The 24,829-nt window shown below is 40.8% G+C and overlaps 1 protein-coding gene across 1 annotated transcript in view; it reads left to right on the top strand.

Moving 5' to 3' along the window:
- adam12b (ADAM metallopeptidase domain 12b) overlaps positions 1-24,829 on the top strand; it is a 63,060-nt gene that overhangs the window by 5,527 nt on the left and 32,704 nt on the right. Inside the window, exons 2-3 of the mRNA XM_086044364.1 lie at positions 4,400-4,512; positions 7,670-7,743. Of these exons, the coding sequence (XP_085900490.1) occupies positions 4,400-4,512; positions 7,670-7,743 (187 nt within the window). The remainder of the gene's footprint in view (positions 1-4,399; positions 4,513-7,669; positions 7,744-24,829) is intronic.

Genomic DNA, 24,829 nt, shown 5'->3' with positions numbered 1-24,829 from the left:
TAGTAGTAAAGGATTTAGTCACCTTTTAGTTTCGCAATTTCGTAACCGATTGTCAATAAAGCGTTGGCCAGTGGAAGAATGTTTTGGTTTGTGTTGTCAGTAAGGTGGCCAGTGACTTGCTGGGTGTGGCATTTGTCGGCAACTTTGTAATGCGCATTAGCACCACCAACAGGATTGGAGTGGAACAGTTTCCTCACACTGGTCTATTTGGCATTGGAAAAAGTCTGTGTTCGGAAAATAGAATCAGCATTTGCTCTCGTTATTAATTGTCGGTGATGTGTTTTACTGCCACCTATGGGACCGGAGTGCAACAGCAGTGACTGCAACTTGTGACTTTTCACATTGCAGCTCGAGTCGGGTAATTTTGAAAATGTCTTCCTCACATTTTCTGATTGGCTTTTGCTTCAGGCAAAGCTCAGACAGTCTAAATACACGTCTGCCTTTTGACATTTGAATTACAACGCAGAGCAAACACATTCATTTATTCATAGAATCTGCCCCCCGTATATTTTGCGGACTGGAATGTTTTGTTCTTTTGGTGATTATCCAGCATCAGCTCACCTTTTCATTATTCTTTTCTGCATTCCATCAGTTAATTAATTAGGTTGTGTGAGTACACAAAGAAAAAGTGCTCGATAGACCTGCGTGTGTCGCTAAAGTGACATGAAAATATGTATTTATGTTTGTGCTTTTTAAGGAATATGCAGGGAAATCTTGAAATGCACTTTCTTGTTTTTTTAAGAACAAGTAAAAGCAAACAAAAAAAAAAAAACATGACATTGGGAGTTTGTCAACCCCTCAGCACTGGCTGGGAGGTGACCCAACATGTGTAATAAATTCCCGCTAATCCCTAAATCCCCCCGCTAAATTCCCATCAGGCTGAAATCTGTGTGAGACAAGACTGGAATTGACTCCTCGACCGCTCGCTCCCTCGGGGTGACACTGGATAAAACCTCCTATTACGATGAGCCGTTCCGTCTTATAGGTTATTCCTGTTTGCTACGGTTCAGGGAAGGCGTGATGCGGGGCGGGGGGATTAGCACCTTCTCAACTTCTCTACTAATTCTATTGATGTGTTGTCACCTGGGAAATAAAAAACGGAGGGAGTTGACGGATGAAAAGTAAGCGAAAGGAAATGTTTTGCTTTGGTGGAGGTACAAAGTCTCGTATTCAATAAAGGTCATTCCCGCAAACACAACTTGATTTGATTTGATCAGAATTTGGTTGGATTCCGTACAGTGTCATTTGTCGAAAGCTGACGTTGTGAATCGTTCCGTTTGAGCTCTTTTGTCATTCTCTTAACTAGATTTGTTTTTTTTTTCTCAGAAATCAGTAATTGGATATAATTGGAACGCTCCATTGTTGTGTTGTAGTCTTTTGTGTACCAGCGACTCTGGGAAGCCTTTTAATAAAATCCTTAACTGCCTATTAGCCCTGGTCCAACATTTTTTTTTAATTGACCATTCTTTGTGTTCCCGATGACTAATAGTGCCCTTCTTTACTAAGCAAGCCTTCAACGGTCCGAGTGTTTGTTTTGTTCCCGCAACATTGAAAGCCACAACCACTTAATGGTATGCTTTGCCATTTTAGGACATTTTCAAAATAGTCCGCAACCAAATGCAAGGCATTTTGAAATCAAGAATTTAGAAGTATTTCAACCTTGTGCGTCGTCGAACCTTTATGACCTGTACAGACGAAGCTTTACGTTCATACGTGACGATTTAGTGTAAAAATAGATTCAACGCTGTGTTAGTATTTCAACAACAAAGCTTAACTTCAAACTCGTAATGCTTCTCATTTTTTTTTAATCATTCTTACAAAAAAAGTGAACTACTGCTTATATATTTGTGAAAACAAAACATTAACAATGACAGCCTTTTCACACTGCACTTAGTTTTCTGTTTTTTTTTGCCGTGGGACAATTAGGAATCGTCTGGGGCAGCATGGTGGTTAGGACGTCTGCCTCACAGTTCTGAGTCATGCGATTCAAATTTTGGCTGCGGCCTTCCTGTACGGAGTTTGCGCTCCAAATCGTTCGTCGGCATGAATTTGACTCCAAAATTGTTGTGGCAAGTCTGAATGGCTGGTGATCAATCCAGGGTGTGCCCTGCTGGGAAAAGCTCCCGCTCGTCCTTGACCTTAATTAAAACAAGCACAATAGAAAACGGATGAATGTACACGTATACAAATTGCACGACTTGAGGGGCATGGGCAAGTCCCGTTTTGATATGTGACGTGAAAGTCTTTCACTAACAAGCTTGCATGACTTTCCTTTTTATTATTCTTCTTTTTTTTTTTTTTTTCTTCAATTGGCCTTCAACCCGCAGCATTTATTTGACCCGCGCTGAAGCATTTCCAAACCAACAATCCGGCGCATCAAATCCGCTTTTATGGATTCATGCGCACTCATTTCCAGTGTTTGAAGTTGACGGAAATGCAGTTATGACTTGTCTTCAAAGAGGTTTACAGAGGACTTTATTTACGGACGTATCCCGGCTCTAAATGAATACATGACCACTGGGGAGGAGTGGGATGGTAAACACTGTATGTGCTGAGGCAAGAGTGTACCACTGAACTCCGGGTGCACCCGTGTTGGCCGCACATTCCCACAGACGCTTTACGCTTCGGTCCCGAGGGACCGGCAAAACAGGCCATGGGGCGAGTTGTCGTTTTGTTGTTGCGGAACCTCGAACGTCCCCGCCTCTCTTTTCTCCTTCTTCCTCACCCACTACTCATCTCCTCCCGTCTGTGGGAGGAGAGCTGGAAGACAGCGTAGGGAATACGATTTCCGCATTTGGCTTGAAGACGCCGATTTGTCTTAATAGGTTTCATCACACGCTCGCTATATTTACAGTTTGCTCATGTGACCTCATTGATAGTAATAGGAGGAAACACGTTTAAAGCTCTCTCTCTGATCATGCGGAAGGGGGATTTTTCCATCCTGTGTGCTGGTTCCTAAAGGCGGAGGTTTTTCATACAGTAAACGATGCGCATGTATTATTGATGTGGTTGGGATACAATTGCTGTGTCCCATCTCCGGAAAGAACTTTTTTTTTTTTTTTCACTAAACTCTTTGCGATGGGGCCTTGGATTCCAATATACACCCGTAAACTACTTCATGAGGTTCACCTGATCCGTCTGATGACATTTACACAGAGAGGTGCCTTTAATTTCGGCAGTGGAGCCTCAAAGTCCCAACACAATGTTATGAGAAATCACAAAATGGATGGATTTCATCTATTTTTTTTTTTTTTAGACAGTGGTACACTTTTAGGAGAATTGGGTTAAAGATAAAATAAAAATTTGGTCAAAAATGGGCCGATCCACTTTTTGGGTCAATTTGACCCACTTTCTTGCATCAGCCCATTTTTTTGGAGTTGCTTTGTACAAAATGATGCAGAAAGTTGGGTCAAATTGACCCAAGTAGTGCATTGGTCCATTTTAGACCCACAATTGTGTTATTTAAATTTTTTTATTTTTTTTTACGTGAATCATTCCTCATATTTGATCTGTTTTTACCTTACACACTTCCGAGCGCATTTTCACCTGCCTAAAAATGTCCACATTTCAGCCTAAAAGAACTCTACTTGTGCTTTTTTTTACAAATGTGGGCAAATTGAAGTTGATTTAAGACGATTTACTGGTGACTAAATTTGCCTTATTTTTTTTATTTTGTTTATTCATTTAATTTATTATTGTTTTAGTTGATTTAATTGTTTTCGTTTGGTTGGGCATTGTCTGAATTTATTCATGAACAATTAATTCAAATTTATTACCAGTTCCTCAGCAGTTTTTTCACTGCTTACTTATTCTTACTCAAGTACATTTTTGGGAGGACTACTTTTGACTTTTTTCTTGAGTCATGTCATTCGCAACTAACAGTCATCTTACTCGATTACAATTGTGGGCTACTCTACCCGGCCCTGTTCGTGAATTTAATTACTTCCAGTTATCAGGTCTCAAATGCATGAGTCAGACTTTTTGTGTGACTTCCCAAGCATATTTTCCCTATTTTATGACTTTAATATGCTCATTGTATGACCTCAATACACTTTGAACGGTGTCACACTCATTTAAGTTGCGGGCCATATCATCAAAGTTTCCTTCGTTATGACTGTGAAAGTCATATAACTGTCTAATCACCTCATCATATTCATCAGCCCGCACCAAAGGATAATTACTCAAGATAATCTTCCCGAGACATTTGCTGACTTTGATCGCAAGTGAGGGAAAATGCTCAAATTTGGCCCGATTATTTTGCATGTGTAGCATGTCCGGGTAATCGATTATCCGCTGAGTGGTGGTACATGGGATTTTTATCTTGTCATATTTCAAACCCCCTCTGTGCTTTCAAGTCATCGCTCACGTCGAGGTCGTGTGTTGTCACCCTGCCGAACAGGAAGTGCTTCAGCCAAGGCCGAACAGCCAAGTCAAGCGGAACGCTATGAGACCACCGTACCGCTGCTTCTTACGGGCCGGCGCAGCGGACCCCTCAGTCAACTGGAGCCGGGCGTAAGTACTCGCGAGGCCATTTCGATGCAACATTCACGAGAATAGAAATCGGTAGGCCTTCGCCAAGCTGAGGCAAGAAGAGCGTTTGGTTCCTGCTGTTGTCAGTTCATACGTTCGGTATCACTGTGTAAAAGGTTGAAAGCTTTGGTAGTTTTTATTGAAAAAAAAAAAAAATGTTAAAAATCGTTTTGGCCTTTACTGTTCTCCGCTCCACTGGGTTAAGTCCGCTTCAGTATCCTCGTGACGCGCCAACAAGTTAGTTTTCTTCTTTTCTTTTTTTTTTTTTCTAAATTGAGTCTGCACATCGCACTAAAATGGAGTCCATTGCACAAGAAGTGAGGGGAGAGCACTCAAAACGATCACAATGTCTTATTGATGGCTTGTTGTTTTTTTTAAGCGTGTGAATTAAAACTAAAATAATAATTGACAATAAGTGCTTTAAATGGAACATAATTTTATTGATGTGTTTTCGTGAGCTTGTTTAGGGACCCTGGTGATGTCAGGGATTGGGGGTCCAGGAATTTGATATCTGGGGATTTACATGACTCAATCCACTTCTTAATCCCACTCATACCACGTTACAATTGTACAAACCATCAATTCTATACAAAAACAGTATTTATCCAATAGCGTATGTGAAAGATGAAAACAATTTTCGTTTCTAATTTGTTGCCAAGAATACAGCAGAACAGAGTGTCCGCAGATTTTTTTTTTCCCAACGAGCCCTCAAACCGCAGCATTTGTTTGAGTCATGCTGCCGCGCCACAAAAACCAACAATCCAACACGTGTTCGAATGCTAGTTTAATGTCAGGCTGCTTGTTTTCTGGATACATGTGCATTCATTTAGAGCCTTTGACAGAAAAGCAGTGGTGAGTCACCGCTCAATTTTGATGACAGACATCATTTCAAGACGTAAGCGCTTATCCCAACCGATTGTTTTTGTCCTTTTGTTTATTTTCAAATTCTTCTCGGTTTACCCTGCCAAGGAGGCTTTAAGCAGAAATACTTCAAAGTGATCCTTTAAAAAAGATTATTTTCCCAACATTGAGACATTTAATTAGCATAAAAATGAAAGGTTTTCTTTTTAGTTTAAAATGGTTTACCTCAATTAGAATCCCGTGTCACATTGTGGTCAAATACGAATAATTATATATAGTATATATAATATGTTGTCGCTATCCTGTGAAAAACACTTATCCATTTTTTTAAATGTTCTTATTTTTACGTGAATGGTGTTTCTGCATTAAAGCAACACTATGTCATATGTCAGTTTTTGTTGATTATGGCGGCGCCATGTGGACGTAAGCGGTAGTGTTTTGTCAAACGTCAACCACATTTCCCATGCGCGCCAGCGCGTAGTGTCGTGAAATCCTGATCAAAAAATCGATAAAATGAACTTGTTAGTGAAAACATGGCCATCCCGCCCCCACCGTCCCTTTAAGGTCGAATTCTTGCCCAGTGCTGCTTTAACGTGAATTTTTTTATTTTTATTTTTTTCCAAAATTGGACATGCGTGTTTTTCACAGGACAGCGACGATATACAGTTCTGTATATGTGATGATCCATATCGTGATCGTTCGGCCCTTGAGAAGGTCTTAACTCGCCTTTCGAGGATCGTTCGAGTTGGATATGAGTTCTTTCCCCGCAGGCAGTGTCAGTGTTCCAACATACATTGTGTCATGTCTTTGCCGAGTCGTGACCGCGATTGACAAATGCTTTCCATATGCGCCGCCAAGCAGCCCCTCGCAGAGCTCTGGAAAATAAAATGTGTCTATCAAACAGCGCTTAAATAAAGATCCTCCGGCGGAAGAGTGTGTGCGTAGGTGTTGACAACTCCTTAAACATTTTTCCTCTTGCGGGGAACTTCCTGATCCTACTCAGCGTTCCTCACAAAAAGTCGGTCAGCGGAGGCAAGGCGGGATTGTTAATTGCTCCTACTTATCAGCCACTCTGGAAAAGCAGAGCGAGGTGCCAATAGGAGATGCAACTTCAAGTCAGACGCGGTTGATTAGCCGTTTGGTTTTTAATGACATCAGATAGGTTGACCCACTGCTGACGCATTTCGAGAGAGGAGAAGGTGACCCTTTTTTTTTTTTTTTTCCATTAGGCCGCTAATGATTGTCTTATCTCAGGCGGAGCGCGCGACTCGCCGGCAACCTGCTTCGGCGCTGTTGAGTCAGTCTCGGCTAGTTGAACAACGAATCCTCACGTCTACGAAACTACTTTTCATGAAATTAAAAAAAAAAAAAAAAAATGGCGTATTTCTTGAGCTGCCGAAACACTGCATCAGTAAAGTCACATCATTTTGCAAATACAGTATATGAAAATTCTAAGAACCATGAGTGATGCGATACAAAAAACAATGCGCTAACTATGCTGTCTCATTAGAGGGAAAAATTTTGCATGCAAAATTTCCTTTTTGGCTTGATTTTTTTTTTCCACACAAAAGGTATTAGTTATTAATTTTCAAGAAAACCTTAAAAATTTCTGGGCTATGGGTTAGATTCAGCAAAGAGGTCAGCCGTGATTGGTCGTTGTGAGCAGTTGTGATGTCATTTTCAGTCGACAGAAGACAAAATGGCCGCCCCCAGAGATGGCTAAAAACGAGTGCATTTTGCTGCTTGAATGTACATTCCACAAACGCAAAATTAATCAGAATGCCGTATTTCAACTAGTGGGCCTGCTGGGAACATATTCTTGAAAAAAATATGTTTGGGTTGACTTCCGCTTTAAGTGAAGAGATTTGCTGTCAAGGTATTTTAAACACTGTCGATTGGTGAATCATTTCCCAAAAAATAAATGAATCAATAACAAACCACATGGGGGCAGACTAATAGTCTTGATCGTAAAAAAAAAGTAGGAAATTGACCAAATTTGACTGCAGGAGCTAGCGTATCAGCCTTCAAATTGAGCACCAACTCGAGACATTCTCCCACGCCCTTTCCATGTCCCAATACTTTTGTCCGAGCTCCTGGCAAGTGAACGATGCGGAAGTGTCTTTCCTCTTTGCGCCGTCCTCCATTGTGCCTCTTCACATCCTGCTTTGCTTTGCGTGTCAATGCGAGGTGAAGGCAGGATGGATGAGATCAGGTTGCCACCTTCACCGCCGTTCATCCCCCCGTTGTTTTTTTTTTTTTTTTTTTCTTCTCCTTCCAGGGTTATCCGGCGTCACTCCGGCTGCTGTTGCGCGCCGAAGGCCAACGGCTAGTCCTGCTGCTGGAGAAAAACGAGTGAGTTTTCATGCGATTTATAGCGAGCGGTCATATCGTATCATGGAAGACGCATACATTTTTAATGGCAAACAGATGAATGAACTACTCTCTCCGTGCAAGGATGGAGGAGAAGTCATATAAGTCTGGAGTATGATAGAGTGCATTCGAGGGGGGGGAGGAGAAAATCGTATATCCCCTCGCGGTTTTGCCCTTTTCAAAGTTCACTTTCTCCGAGGGGCCAAAAAAGAGATGAAAGGCGATGGTGAAGGCGTCGGAGGAGAAACTCTCGAGGACAAGCTTGTTCCGTCTCTCTCTCTCTCTCTCTCTCTCTCTCTCTCTCTCTCTCTTTCCCCTCGCTTCGCCTCTCTCTGTTCTCATCGCTCCCCTCCGGACTGCCGAGAATAACAGTGGACTGCGAAGCGAGGGGCGGGGATCATGCGGAGTTCATAAATATGGTGATGTACACATAAACACCGGGGAGGGGGGAGGGGCTGTCGCGAAAACGAAGAGTACGCAAAGGCTAGTTTTCATGTCAGGGGAGAGTTACGGTCTCGAATGCATGATTCCATTGCTGACTCGCGCCTTGTTTTGTGCCAGGGGTTCTTATTCCAAGGGAGTGGTTGGTGTCATTTTATAATTTTAGTGTTCACACTTGTAATTTGCGTCTTCTGACGAGCCAATATTAGTTGCATCGCACATCTGGTCCTGGTTCAATTATTTTACCATTTAAAAGAACACCAGTCCCAGGTGTCATAACATGTTTGTGTCATCAAAATGACTGAAAGGATCAAGAATGACAGCACTCTTTCCACACCCTTATTTGAAGCGCAAAGAAATGTTGTCTACATTTGACACACAAATTGGAATGATGAAAATAATTGTCAGCTACATAAAACGAGACTTAAAAAGAAACGGGCCGTTCTCTCAGTTTCCAAGGTTGTGGACACGGCCGATCACCCGTCGACCATCAATCAAACACCTGTGTTACGACCTGCAAAAATGGATGCTATTTCGTCTGCGTCTTACTTTTGAGTACTTATATACTCGTATACCTTAAATACTGTTCAAAATACTTCAAGCCGCAGGTGGCTGGAATATGTCCAATGGGGCTTTTCCATGCCTTGACAATGAGGCGCTCTAAAGTGGCCACGGCAGCATGAAGCTCCAGCCCACACGTTGACTTTCAAGTTGGATCCACCCCACTTTCACCTTTTTCTGCATTCCGCGCGCACACTCACGGCATACAATGAGGCGCTCTAAAGTGGCAACACCTGCGGACTATCCATAAGGCAGATGAAAACGTTGCCTGTTTTATGAGGGCAGTCCTGGGTGAGGCACGTGACTTCTACTTGTGTAATTGAAGTCCAGGGTGGGTTTGTTTGGGGACGGGGGGGGAGGAGACAGCGCTTCATACAATGCACTCAAACCACTAGTCAAGTTTTGTAGCGGATCCGTGTAGCGGACGTTGCAAATGCCGTTTACAAGGTCAGTTTCTGAACTTTGTCTGCTTTAGCCTTGGACCAGGAAAGATCCTGAGGTGGTCAAGTGGTTACGATTCGGCGAGCTCACTACAACGGCCCGGGTTCGATTGGAAAGTTACCAGGGAAATTTTGTCTGTTTTATCTTTAATGCTCGCTTATACAATCATTAACTCATTCACTGCCATTGACGTATTCATTCGTCTTTTCACAACCCATCCATTCAATCCCAGGAATTTCATTTATATTTTTTTCACATTTTTTTCAAACATTAGGGTGAAAGAGGGTCTGAAAATGCCTGGCAGTGAACGAGTTAACTACTAGAAGACGGCATTTTATCAGTTGAACAGTTTAAAGGGCGCCAAAAAGTTTGACGCGTGGACGCGGAGCCTTTTTCTGCCAGATGCAGAAGAAGGTGTAATTGATCCAAAATGGTCACTTTTCCTCACTTTTTTATACAATCTTAGCCGCGCCCTTGTAGGAGGTTCACTTAGCTTAGCCCCTGTGATAATGGGTGACTCCAGGGTCTTAATTGGATTCAACTAGTATGTGTGCTAGGAGTCCCATAGATAAGGAAAGCCAAGCACGAGAGAGGTCACAACGACCTAGCTCAAGTCGCCTATCAAATGATGTGTGCCAAAGAGGCCAACTCTAACAGCGCTCTCGTTTGCAATTCGCTTCACGTTGCGTTCTCAACTGTCAGACTTTCCCTCTCGCTCAACCCGAGCGTATGACGGGCAAACCAAAATGTCTTGGCAAAGTCACCGGAGCCTTGGAACGACGCCCGTGCGCTGGCATCCAAACGGAAGCCATCAAGGTCCGCCACGTTCCCGGCACGGTGGCTTTGTGAGGTTGCCTGGCGAGCGCTTGGCGAAATCGGGGAAGCAGCAGCGAGAGATAAGGAAAAAACCCGGCTATAGATAGACAAGCAGGCCGGAAAAGACAATAACAACTCAACGTGGAGGAAGACGGGAAGCCGCAGTTGTTGAGTCAAACCACCAACACAAAGAATAATGCGAGTGCAACATCTCAGACAGGAATGAGCAGATTTATTTTCAACAAAAACAAAAAGAGAGACCAATTTACACACAGTTTATCTTCATCTTTTAACTTTTTTTTTTTTTTTTTAAATGAATGAAGCTGCTGCAGACCGGAGATAGCGCACACACCGGGAGATGTTGGCATTGTCAGCCGAGTGTTTTCATTCGGCGTGCATCTTCTTTCCCTTTGAAAACACACAGAGGATGTTGCTATGGGGATTTCTGTCAGCAGCATAATGATGCCGCTGCCATGTTGCCAATGCGTTTCAAACAGGGCCCTTTCCTCTTTTCTTTCCTGCCGCAGAAGAATGAAAGGAAATGTTGTCAATGGGAAGTGGGGTTTCTCTGCACCGGGCCGCTCCGAGTTGCAATGAACGCATCGAGCATTGACTTAAAAGCGGAAAATTGGGTTGCAGTAAGGACGGAGTCGGATGGAGAGGGCTGATAATGGCCCACTGTGTTTGAGGGTAAACGTTTGAAGCAGAGAAGCCGGATTTACCTTGTAAATGGTTTTCGCTTTTAAACATGAGTTCGAGTTCAGGGTTATAATAGTTTGGGATGTTTCATTATATAGTTTGTATTTATTTATTTTCAGATAGTTTTAATTCATACTTTTTTTCGAGCACATTTGTTATTTTTTATTTTTTCAAAAATATTTTGTTTTAGTTTAGTCTTTTAGTTTCAGTATTAGCTTTAGTTTTTTTTTTTTTTTAATATATGGAGTATTTGTCGAGTGGAAGATTAAAAAAGGTCACTAAGTAGCGTGTAATAAAGTAAACTATAATTCTCAAACGACTGTTTGACCTTCCTTCTTCTGAACGGATGTATAGCAATAACGAAATGAATACATTTAAAATAAACCCCAAAAGCTAATTTTTACTGCTAAATGACCCAAAAAAATGTCATTATTGCTATAATTATAGTTAAAGTTAATTATAGAAGGTAGGATATAGTTTCAGGTAGTTTTTAAAAAAAAAAAAAAAAGAAAAGCATTTTTAGTTTTTATTTGATTTTGGTAACGATTAATTTTTTCAATTTTCGTTTGTTATTTTGTTAGTTTTTGTTTAGTATAATAGCCTGGTTCGGGACAGCGAAAATACATTTTTACCAAGACATTAGGGCTGTCACTATTGAATATTTTTTAGAAGCGATTTTTTTTTTCATCTATTAATTGAAGAAGTAGATACAACTTTGAACTAAATACATTGCAAAATCATTATTTTCTGGTTATTGTTTATGAACCGATTATTGTTGTTTATTTTATATTTTTTCATGATTAAACAAAACCACGTGTCGCACTCACCAGCTTTTTTGAAAATGAAAGCTACTTTTTGGGTACTGATTAATGCGAAGGATTACTAGTTGAGAGATTATCAAAATAGTTGATGAATTTGATGGTCGATTAATTCTCGATTAATTTTGACACCTCTAGTCATTATCACCCAGATCAGAGGTAGTCAGACTCAAATGCAGAATAAATGCAAAAATAACCTGCAAAAATATTCATACTTGAGAACGTGCATCAGCTCGGTGGGCCGCTTTGCTTTGTAGTCCGGCAACGAAAAAAGAATCACCGACCTCGCGATTAGCCCTGGAAAGCATCAAGACTCGGATTAAAAAGAATTTCTCGAAACCCGCGTCCATGGGTGTCATTTAAGACGGGCCGAGGTCAGGGACCACCGGTTCCGAGTGGGCTGCACCGACGAAGCGATATCACAGGACACATCTGGCCCGGCGGCAAGCGGAGCGGATGGGAATGGCAGCCAGCACGAGAACTCGGGCTGGTGACGCATGACTCACAGCTGATGCCGCGGTCACTGCAGGTCGCGAGGAAGAATAGTGGGGGGGGGGGGGCGGCGCTCGGCGGAAGTGGGTTTGCCAGGTGTGTGCAGTTCCTTTGACGTTAAGGAAATCATGTCATTTTGGGGAAAAATTTGGAAGCATAGTACAGCAAATGGCGTTCAGTCCACCTATTTTCTGTAGCGTTTGTCCTCATTAGGTCACGGGTGAGCTGAAGCCATTTCTAGCTGAGTTTGGGCGAGAAGCGTGGTGACCAGTCAATCGCAGGGCACATATCGACTCATTTTGAGTGATTCATAGTAGTGTGAAGCAGGGTTATAATACTTTTGGATTTTTCATTATCGTTAGTTTTTATTTCATTTGACTTTTGTTTTCTAAATTCTGTTAGGTTTAGTAAGCTTTTAAAGCAAGTTTGTTACCGGTAGTTTTTGTTAGTTTTAATTTTCTGAAAATGTTAGTTTTAGTGTTAGTTTTAGTTTTTTTTTTTTTAGAAATACCGGGATGTAAACGCAAGCTGTAGTTTCGGTTCGTTTTGATTCTTTTTTGAAAGCATTTTCATTCTTATTTTATTTCATGAATAGGGATGTAACGATTAATTGAAAATCGAGTTGATTACATTCATGTAGAAAATGATTTGAAATGTTTTTTTCATTCCAGATGCATAGCACATTTTGAATGTGTAGATCGAATTATGCTTTTGCGCCAAACATCGTTGCGTATTGCGTTTGTGGATGGCTGCAGAACCACACTAGTACACAGAGACAAGCATGGTAGCATTTAAAAAAAAAATTAAAAAAAAATTGAATCGAATCAAAAATCGGGAATTGAAAATCGAATCATGGCTTGAGTGAATCGTTACATCCCTATTCACGAACGAAAATGTTCTTTCAATATTATTTTATTTTGTTCGTTTTGTTTAACTATAATAACCTTGGTATGAAGTGTGACGGTGGAAAAGTAGAACTCGCGTCTGTGTCCTAGCTGCTAAGCACAATATGGCTGAAGAGAAAAAAAAAATCATTGAAGAGTACGCCACAAAATGAGATGCATTTAATCTCGATGAGAACAGACTGTAAAGCAAAGTGGACCTTTATTGGACAGATAAAAAAAAAAACTCTTGAATCCTTGTTGTGTCATGAATTTATAATGATCCAGACATTTGATATCAGTCCTCAGGTTGTAAAAAAAATAAATGAAAGAATACATGAGCAAGTCCCACAGTGAAAATCTGACAATAAACCAACAATAAAAATGTGCATATGTATATTAATGAGGCAACGCTTCCGACTTGACTATCTTCCAAAATATTGCGAGTTCCGTTGTAATATTTTCAGACTATGGTTATCATGATTTTATACATGTCCACATCAATTTTGGTGACAATCAGTCATGTTTTTTGTTCGATAAGTGAGGGAACGTCGCCACCATACGGGGCAAATATGGACGGGCAACCTTACGGCGTGACTATCATCCAAAATATTGCAAGTTTAGTTCTAATATTTTCAACAAAGGATTATCACATACCTGCACTTAACTCATTCACTGCCAGACATTTTCAGACCCTCTTTTACGCTAACGTTAGAAAAAAAAAATGGGAAAAAATATAAATGAGTTCATGGAAGTGAATGGCTGGACTGTGAAAAGACTAGTAAATTCGTCAATGGCAGTGAATGAGTTAAGCATAAATTTCGGTGATCATCCGTTGCGGTAAACACCGCTAAAAGACGGGTAAACAAGTCCGAAATGAACAGTTTAGTGTACAGCTCGTGTGACGTCACAGGTATTACGTGAAGCGGTCCAAAATGTCCGACGTGCGTACGGTGTATCTCATTGTTTTGATACATAATCGGCTTAAATCTTTTTTTTTTTTTTCAAGAAATCGAATGCCGTTGAAGTTTGCACTTTTATACCTTATACGCAGTGACGAATCCAATTCTGGAAAATGAATCCTAACCGGTCTGTTCCTTTAACGGATTTCGTTCGCCCTTTTCCGGTCCGCTGTGTTCCACATTGACTGTGGCCATGCTAGCCCTGTTTAATAGCACGAACATTAGCAGCGCGGTGTGATTTTCACATCACAGCTAGTGAGAACCTGCAAATGGGAGCGCAGTCTCGTTTGAAAGTCCTTCAAAAGCCACCGGCGTACATCTTGAGATTTACTCAGTGCGATGTGAGCGCCGGTGAGAAGAAAATCCATTACCCGGGCCGCCGTGGTGTTTTGGAGGCGGCGGAGTGCGCTGCTTCAGATGTTGATGGCGCATAATATCAGACCCGGCGTCATTTATCGGCACGAGACAGGAACGCATCCTGCCGAGCGCGGCGCATAAGGGATTATATTACCTTTTCTGCAGACAAAAGATTTCTCAAGATAATAAAATGCACATGTGCACCGTGCAATTCGCAAGTGGGTGTGTGACAGCATGCGGCCATTAGTGTGCCATCAGTCTTGAGCGATGCCAGGGAAGCATCCTATAGCCCATACCCCCCCCCCCCACACCCACATTATACTCTCACAAAACGTTGATGTAAGACTTTCAATAAACCCAAATAAGTAATAACTCTCAACGTACAGTTGCTTTGTATGTGATTCACACTGCCGTCTGTTTTTTATTTTTTTATTTTTTTTGTTGCCCCTTTTATATTTGCACATGGCACATTTGTGGCGCCCCCACGAGAAATAAGAAATCTTCCTACACTGGCAGCCTTGCTCAGCAGCAGCTTGCTCTCACCTTTGGACAAATTAGTCTTCGATGAACCCAACGTGTATTTTTAGATGGTGGACCGGTAACGGAGACCAAATTAATAACTCCAAATTTTTCCAGTGTGAATATGATTTATAACCTGTATAACTCAATTGAGAAAAATAGATAAAATCCACGCATAATTGCCCTCATTATAAATGTATTGAAAAAAAATTTAACATAAAGAAAAAAAAATGCGGGTAGTCCGCCATTAAGCGTTTTCCGTGAAAATTCAAATATATTACAATATTTAAAAAATACATATATTGAAAGGTAAAACAATTATTTGACGATTGAAAAGAATTCCACAGATGCCGAAACATATGTGAGGGTCCATTTTAATCTTTGCGAAAGTGTGCACACCCGCTTGTATCCTAGGACGTGGCTGTGTTCGCAATCAACACGTCCAAACTAATCATGTCATGCTGCAGTCAGCACATACGCAACCATTTAAAGTGCTTTGCTGACATTTCTTTTTTTTTATCGTTACATCTTACAGCACAAACCATGAGCTGCACAGTTTCCGCAGCATCAAAGAGATGCGATTGTTCAAATATATCAGTGAGGAGAAGACTAAAAAAAAATAAATAATAATATTAATTTCCAAGGCAGTAAACGGACGTCCCTCGAAATCTGAAAAGATGAGAAAAAAAACGTGCTTGGGAGGCCAGCAGAAACGTTGAATGATCTGCAGGAATTTCTGGCAAGTACTGGCTATTAAATACATTCAATACAGGTCAGGAAAAGCCTACTAGAACATCTGAACTTTATTAAGGGTTAATCAAAGCCGCTTTAAACGGGATCAGGTGTACGCTGACTGCCATTTGACATGAATTTGAATGTGAAGCTACCATTCACAGCTACAATTCAATTTTCAACGGACCTAGCATACATGTTTCACATGGAACATTTCTTTTGCTCGCATCAGAAATAAGAAATATTCTCACTCTGGCTTTCCAACTCACTCACACGAAGAGCGTCGAACGCAGTACGCAAACTTGACGTTAGTCTGCAGTCACTGCGCTCGATTAGGTTCATCAGTCAACACGGGGCCGGCATGCATGGCTACGCTACGTGCGCGTAAGAGGAAGCATGTGTTCAAAATGAGACCAGCTGCGCTGGCGCGGAAAACAAAGTGGGGAGGAAGTGCGCGTCATGACATCACTGATAGACGGGACACTTTTGACCTCGCAGGCTCCCTTGCTGCGCTTGATAACTAATGATAATTAATAGCAGCTTGTTTAATCAAAGACTTATACAAAATCAGGGTGACGTTTCAAAAATGTGATTTAAAACGTTTTTCTAACCCTTAAATGTAATCGTGACATAAAATAGTGTAAATAAAATATGACTTTCATGAAAATGGTGTATTCAATATATTGAGGAATAAATATTGTTGCTGTCCAAGAAGTAAAACTATGATGAAATACCAATAACTTATATACAGAAAAAAATGATAAAATGATAGATTTGGATTTTTTTTTAAAAATACATTCAATTGCGTACATAAAAATAAATTGTATACAGAAAATATGATCAAATTGTGATTTTATTCCACAGTGTATATTTTTTAAATGGTTGCTTTACAATAACAAAACCGATCTGTTATTTAAATGTTTTATAAGAATGAATATTTTATAGAAAACAAATCAAATGTATGAATGTCTAATTGGAATACAAAATACATGTTATGAATGAAATGATCAGTTTTTAACCTGGATTGAAAAACTCCAGTTCTGTTGGCACCTTTTGACCATTTGCGCGCAGCATAACAGCTAACTGCTGATGCACCATGTTTGCTTTGAACTCCTCTGGGCTGTTCTACAACGATCTAATGAATAAAATACGATTTCAAAAGTAATGCATGAAATAAAGTGTTATGTAAATTCAATTGTTGCTGTTCAATAACAAATATTTATCAACAAAAAACTGAAATGATATTCAATGTTGAAATGAATGAAAACTTAACCGACACACGCTTTTCATTCGACAGCAGCAATATTCACTTTTTAGATTAAAATACTGTATCATGTGTAATATTTGATCATGCCTGCAAATGGAAAAAGGGTATATATAGCGTATGTATTTTTTTTTGCCTTCTAATGGACAAACTTGCAACACAAATCCTCCAACATCTTAAACCCAGAATGCATTGCAAACCAGCATCGTGGCGCCGCCGTGTCTATGGACGATAAAACATTATCTCACTACATTTCCCTCTAATATTCTCAGACATTTGCGATTTTAATGTCATGAAGACATTTTACCTGTGGCTCATCTGATAATCGACATTATCGCCTCATAAGACGGCAGCCATTACGGCTCATGTTCCAGCGCATTAGCATCGGCGACAGATCGTTCACCCGCATCCTCGTGTCAAAATGATACATCAGCAGCGAGCAAAGTTTCCATCGCCGTCATCTTTGCCAGTTAATGAGGCGAACACGCGACAGATTGTACGCTATTATCTTACGGGAGACTCCGCGCGGCGTCCATGAAAGTGTTAAGAACAGGGCTTAATGACGCGAGGTGTTTTTTTTTTTTTTTTTTTTTTGTTTTTTTTTAAAAAGAGGAGGGGTGGAATGCTTGGTGTGCTCTGGGACAGGTTAGCTGATGGGCTGGAATGTGAGCACTCAGTCATATGAAAGAAGTTATTTAGTTCTGGTGCCGAATACAAAAACACAAAAAAGGGTTTGTGAAGTGCAAGATTTAAAAAAAAAAAAAAAAAAAAAAAAAAACAGTTCGCTTTCAGTTCGTTTTTTTCCATTCAAGCTAACAGCTCACAGAATGTGCCACACGCGATAAATTGATGACACAGATGCTCTTCAGCATTCACATAAAAACAAATTCAGACAGTCCAAAGGTGCGTTATGAACACCATAAATAGCCATAAAACTGTAATTCCCTTAACAAACAACCTCAGTGCTACAAATGGAAGATACCATTGCCTGCGGCTAATTTAGCCCCACACACGGATGATGTTGATGACGGATGATCTGGATTCAAGTACAAAGTTTGCTGCTTTCTCTCAAGACTGTTCCCTTTTAAGGTCATTTTGGGAATATGACATCATACCTTTTTTTTTTGCGAGAGAAAATATGTTTATTCCCGCACCGCACTTTAGCGCCAGCGGCTGGCTAATGGCTCGTTCTCGTTCAGCTCGGTTGCAGTTTACCTCTTTTGAGGCGGGGGGTGTGTAGGGGGGGGGGGGGGGGGGGCGGAGTCTTAGCAACGTACGTGACTTCACAGGAATTAGCCAGCGTCCAAAGCCAAGTGGGCTTTTATTGTGCACATAAAACACTGCCTTTAATCCTGTTGTTTGATCTTGTAGCAATACTAACACTTGTGAGTCACAAAGAAATGAAATTATAAAAGAGTTTGCTAATAGTCATAAAAAAATAAATGAGGTTTGATAACGGCCGCACGGCGGAATAGTGGTTGGAACGCGTCAAGGGAAACACGTGAAGACGAGACAGGCAAAGCAACTCATGAGGCCTACCAACTGAGCAATAAGTAGCTTGTTTTAAAAAAAAAAATTAAAAAAACTTTCATTTTCCAATTGGAGCCTTTTCGATTTGAAAATTGCATTCTACTACATTGCAATGTTGAGTTGAATTTGATTAATTGCACTGCACTGGCGGATTGGATAATGGATGGATGGATAGTTTATATGTGCCCTGTGACTGACTGGCAAGCAATCCAGTGTGTAACCCGCCTCCTGCCCAAAGTCGGCTGGGTAGTCTTGAGCTCACCTGCGGCCATAACCACCACATTCCACAAAGAAAATGGATGGATGGATAACTCAGATTGTCAAGTGTGTCAAAAATGTAACATGCCTCCTTAAAGGGGAATTCAACTATATGTTTTTTCCTGTGGAATATGAGAAATCCACCCGTTTTTAGCTAGCTCAGGGGGCGGCCATTTTGTCACTTCTCACGACTGAAGACTGTAGCTGAGGGCTTAGATAACGACCAATCATGCCTCAGCTTCAGAAAACAGGTGAGCCGTGATTTGTTGTTACCCGAGCAGTTGTGATGTCATTTTCAGTCGACAGAAGACAAAATGGCCGTCCCCTGAGATGGCTAAAAGTGGGTGCATTTTGCTGCTTAACTTATATTCCACATAATCAGTATGCCATGTTTCGACTAGTGTGCCTGCATAGAACATATTCTGTAAAAAAAATATGTTTGACTTCCACTTTAAATTTTGTTATTTAATGCTGTACAGTAAGTAAGTTGTCACAGGTTGTATTCATCTACCATGCTTGATGTCCCCTACACAAAAACACATCATAAAACCCACCACTGCCCTCGCTACTAGCATCCTCCTTTTTATGGACACCCTAGTGTTGGCTATAGCTCTTTTTTTTTGAATGTGTTTTACAAAGCAGCGTACAGCTCAGTCTTGGCCATTCAATTCCAGCATCCTTGGGGTTCATACTGTCCTCGCTTTTGGTATTCCCACCCTGAATGCCTTTAAATTTGTTTTTTTGTAGGACTGAAGCATAGACAGACAAAGCTCACCTTAAAACGATAGTCACCGGACCGTGAGTCATCTCGATTTTCTCGAGCAGAAAGACTTTTTTTTTTTTTTTTTCTTTGCTTGGCCTTTCATTTTACTCACGTGCCGATGTCCTCGGCCTTGGAACGAATGTGCTGAAAAAGATTTGTCCCCTGAATGTCAAATAGAAACATCTCTCATACTGTGGGCCACCACATCTTTTGGGTTATTTCGTGCATTTAAAATGCGACGTGCTATTGCTAGTCCTGAATAATATCTCCGAATATATATTTGCTGTTACTGGATTCTTCCAGTTAATCTCTCAAAGTGAACCAGCTGCTTTTCTTGTGACTTTTGAGAGCCATTTTTACATCATGAAGGAGCTCGTGGCAGTCATTATGTAAATGGCCTCGCCCAGCCAGCCAGTGTGTTTGTTTGACAATTTCTATCAGACACATTTTCGCCAGCTATCTGTCTCATTGATCTGCTTTATAATTCTGCCCGTGGTAATGTCAAACAGTCCCTTGGTCGATTGAGTGGATATGTGGAAATTTGGTAATGGCACATTCGCTCAATGGCCTAAATGAGGTTGACAGGGTTTTTTTATTTTTTTTTATTCTGCAGCTAATGTAACAAAGATTGCCTTATCCAGTCATGGGGTAGGCTAGCAGCAACAAAATAGCTCGAGTGAGGGATCTAAGATTTGTCAGCTGTTTGTATTTCTTCAAATACGTCCATCCATTCTAATAGATGCCCTCTTAGAATCAACATATATCAGGTCATCTTTCTCCATTAACGTGAATAGAAATTGCATTCATCCATTCTATCACGCTCGCAGCCCCTAGCCCAAAATGTGTCATTTTTGCACAGGATAAATAATATGTCCGAGTAATGTTATATTAGCCACCGTTTGTGTTCAAATGCCTTTCGTTAAAGAGTCAATGGAAGATTTTGTTGGTTGATACACATGTGTCTAATGTATAACCCAGGCAAAGACTTTAAGGCGGCCATTAAATTTTTGAGGTACAGTGAGGGGAACTGCCACCCCTTCGGCCGCCCCCCTCTGCATGCTCCTGATATAAATCCGAGTGAGCCCCAATCGGAAGCACATGGGTGCCGTTTTTTCTTTCTTCACGCCATCTAATGTTAGCGTAGCATGGAGTCCAACTTGGCTGATTATTTCAATGATTCACAATGAATAAGCCTTTCAAAACCAATTAGCGGCTTCCCCACAAAAATTCTGTTGGAAAATTACCCAACCATTTTACATGATTTTTATTTATTCATTTTAGTTTTCAGCTGAACGCTATTGCCATAACCTATCCAAGCATGTAAACACTCACAGGTAAATGAAAAATTCCCATTGTGGGCAAACACAAAGATGTGTTTGTACAAATAAAAGCTGCTCCCCTACTCTCAAATAAATGAAAAATTCCCATTGTGGACAAACATAAAAATGTGTTTGTACGAATGAAAGTCACACAATAAACGCCTGCTCCCCTCGACAGTAGGATCAATAAACACACCAGGACACTTTATGAGGCTATCCAGTCGCTGGTAGAGGTGGAGCAAAAAATAACAGCATTACATGTGACTGCAACTACGAGAGGCACAATTGAGGAACGCTGACAAGGGGAGAAGACGAGAACTCATGCGTTGCAGTCCTGAGGATTTTGCTCTTCTTATCCGTTTCTTTGTACACCGGTAGAAAGTGAGGAGACACTGAGCTGTATGTAAATCAATTTGGACCGCGGCCGCATGTGGAAATAGAATTAGCCTTGTCGAGCCCACCTCTTCGCTTCCTTCCGCGGCAGCAGTAGTAATAGTGGTCTTCTTGCATAGGGGGCCCTCCAGCAACTACGGTATGGAAAGGCTTTGGGTGGCACTGGTGGTGGTGGTGGTGGGGTGTGTGGGGAGGTGAGGGGCGATTAAAAGAAAATCACTGCAGTTAGCAGTTTGTCTTCAAAGGAAGCGTGCGCGGCGAGCCACGCTTCTTGCCAATGGTTTCCCGCTCCAGGGGCTTTGCGCTGCGCTGAATTATTACACGCAGTCATGTTCAGTATGTAAATGAGGCTGCGATCTGTGATGTATGCTGTATTGTTGGAAGAGGTGGCAAAAGTATTCAGCCTGCGCTTGAAGTCCTGCAAAGTGGAAAATGAACGTCTTCTAAAATCTGACACTCCACAGAGAAGAGTGTTTTTAACAGCCTTGCCAAATTTGAATGATTTAAAGAGACAAAATCGCAACGTATATAAAATTGGGCCTGTGTGCTGAAGCCACACCCTGCTGAAAAATTTCATTTAGGATCTTTCCGCTTGCACATCCTAATATGTTTACCGTGAAAATACGTTCGCTTAAACCCTCCGGTGGCCGGAAAACGATATCGAGAGGCGCTAGCCGCCAGCTAGCTTGTGAGCTAGCAGGCTTGGGACTTGTAATAACTGCCAATTGCGCTGAATAATCACTGATGCCAATGAAGACACACAAGCTCTTACACAAGTTTTCATCAATTATCTTCAGACGTCTACAATGGATTCAGAGATAATTCTTGGAATTCACTTGACATGGTCTTTGAGTAGAAGGGCGGATAAATGTCGTTAGCCTTTTAGCTACACTACTTACCTGAGTCATATTTGGAGGTTTTCGGAAAACAAGAAAAAAAACTACCTTTAGCAAGCACATTGTTTTGTTTTGTTTTTTAATTGATTTGGTAACAGTAAGCGGAACATGGCTAATAGTTGTTTAAGAAAACAGTGGTAAACGTAGTCATTCGACTCCTGTAAAAGATAAACTGCACTAACTCTGAAAGTACTATAATGGTAAAGGTTAAAAACTATTTTTTTTTTTACGATATGTACAGTACCTGCTCTGGTAACTTGGCACAAAATAAGTTTCCCTCTTAATAACTTAAATAATACCCAAACTGATAAGCCATTTTTTTGTTTGTTTGTTTTTTTAAACCAAGAGATAACCAGCATTTGGCTTGACCTCTGGTATCAAAACAACAGATACTTTTGCTAACGTTTCGATCCGAGTAAGACAAATGCTCAATTAGTTCATGATGATGAAAAAGAAAAAATACATTTCTCAGACTGCAGTAGATTTCCAATGCTAGAATCTTGTGGTTTTTAGCCTTTTACGAGACATTGCGTTTGCCGCAAATCATCCTTGGCGCCGACAACATCAAACAATTCTCTTGAATAAGGTCCTGGATGGATGGGGAATATATTGCTTGTCTGAATTGGCTGCCATCATTGTTAAAGGATTCAAGTTCCTTCATGTCAAAAAAAAAAAAAAAACAGTAACAAGCCTGTTTCGACAAGGTATGGAGTTAAAAGTTCAGCGACAGTATGTTTTAAAATGTAGGGAGTAAAAATAGTCATCAAGTAATGTACAGATAACTAAAAAAAATCTACTTCAGTACGGTAACAAACTGTATACTATATTACTTCCTTCAAGTGACTGTTTTCAATACGCACTAATGTCAAAAGATGTTTTGACAGTTGTAACTAATCAAAAAAGTCAAATCCGTGGTGACTTTTTTTTGCGAAATCCTGATGTCATTTCAGATACAACACACAGCGAGCTACACAGTCATGTGACTCGCCGAGGAAGAACCATTTTGGACGGTGCACCGTAATGAGTTTTCTGCTGCATCCATGTCAGCGTGATCCCCAGCGTTGTGATTGTCCATAAATCTCTGCTCGGTATTCGCCGAGCGCATTGTTGGACATACTCTGACCGCGAAGCAATTATAGGCAAGAGATGGGGAAAAGGAATATGTAAGGGAGAGATACACTACTGTGGATAGCAAGTTGAAAGGTCAGGAACAGAATCACAACACTGCTGTGTTTGCAGTGTCGGTGCGGGTGACATTGACATGATCCTTCTGGAGATGTTGATAAGCCGCTAACCTTGTAGACAAGATTCCAGTCTGCACAAACACTGCCGTCATGTGAATTTTGGCCGGTCACTGAAAATGCATTTTTTGGAACATCCAGAACCAGATTAACAGGACTGCATATTCTGGGTCGCAAGGCATGTATGAAAATTTAGAACTGACACCCATTGAAATGCAATTGTTTTTATTTTTGTTTAAAACCCTCCCCAATTAAAAAACAAACAAACATATAAACATACAAACAAACAAAAAATACAAACAATATCACCGTTAAACAATATTTTACGATATGTTTTTGTCAGAGATGAACTTTTCTAGAGGGTTTTTTTTGCGCTGATTCCGAATCTGCCCTCGTTTTTTTCTTTAGCAAATCAGGTTTTCATAGTAATAATATAAAATGTAATATATTTAGTAATATCTACAAATTAAGGGTTAGGTTCAGCAACAACAGGTGGAATTTATTTTCTGAAACGTCAGCTATAAATTACAACGCCCGGTAAAATCTGTATTACACAAGCTTTTATCGGTCAAACCTCAAACCAAAAAATGTAAATTTTCTAAACCAAAAAATATAAAACAACAAACCCCCACAAAAATGTTTTAATTTCAAAATAATATTGAAAACATAAAAGTCAGTAAATATGCAAAGCTGTGGGTGCAAGTATCCGGGTCTCTACTGTACAGCTCCAATGATCACAGCCTGTTGCCAACCAGGGAGGTGAGTCTCTTCACATAAAGAGCAGCAACTATCAAACAAGAGCCGAATACGACAACCTTACCACGTCCAACGAGGCCTTTAACGATTTTTTTTGATGCGCTTATGACCAACCATAATGTCTTTTATTCTATCATTTCTTCTTTTACAACCTGAGAAATGACAGCAAGTGTGAGTTTAGCAGCAAACTGTTTTATGTCCAAACACCTTTTGACAATTTAGTCTGCAATTCATCATTGCTGTTATTGCACCTTTCGCGGGATTCTGACAAGCCAAATGGCCTCATGATTGGTAGTTATAGTGCCACCTTTTACTTCAAATGGCCATTTTCCTTTGGACCAATGACATCCGTATCGGACATAAATCCTGCGTAAGATAGTTTTACGACCCGCCGGAGTTTATTTTGATCGATGGTTTGTGAGTTTAGACAAACAGGAGATCATTTTGAAGGGAAATAACAGTGTTTGTTTGCCTGGCTATTAAGAGCATCTCATTCATCACAATTAACCCTACGTGGCCATTAGTGCGTCCTTAATTAGACCGCCGTGTCTGGAGATTCAGAGCGGCCGCGGCGAATCGATGTGCACCGGCTGGAGCAATTACGGGAGCGCCGCAAGTTGCAAAGACGGAAAAAAGCGATGAGGAAAGTAAAGCGCAGGTCGTCACTAAGCAGGGAGGTGCTCCGCATTTATTTGCAGTTGAAATGAGATCATGGAGGGATTGGAATCAACAACAGGCTGCATCCATTTTGGGTGGTGGGTTTTGTAATTTTCCTCCATGAAATGTCAAGCATGATAGATGAAGACAATGTATGTCAATATTAAAATATGAAATATAACTACCATATCACCTTAACGGAGGCACGTTCCATTTTTTGACACACTTGTGAATGCAGATGCACCGATACAACTAGCGGTGCAACAATTACT

Source organism: Filicampus tigris, chromosome 11, assembly GCF_054856515.1.
Source record: "Filicampus tigris isolate MCC_2025a chromosome 11, RoL_Ftig_1.0, whole genome shotgun sequence".
Lineage (NCBI taxonomy): Eukaryota > Metazoa > Chordata > Actinopteri > Syngnathiformes > Syngnathidae > Filicampus > Filicampus tigris.
This window is presented reverse-complemented; position numbering and strand designations above follow the sequence as displayed.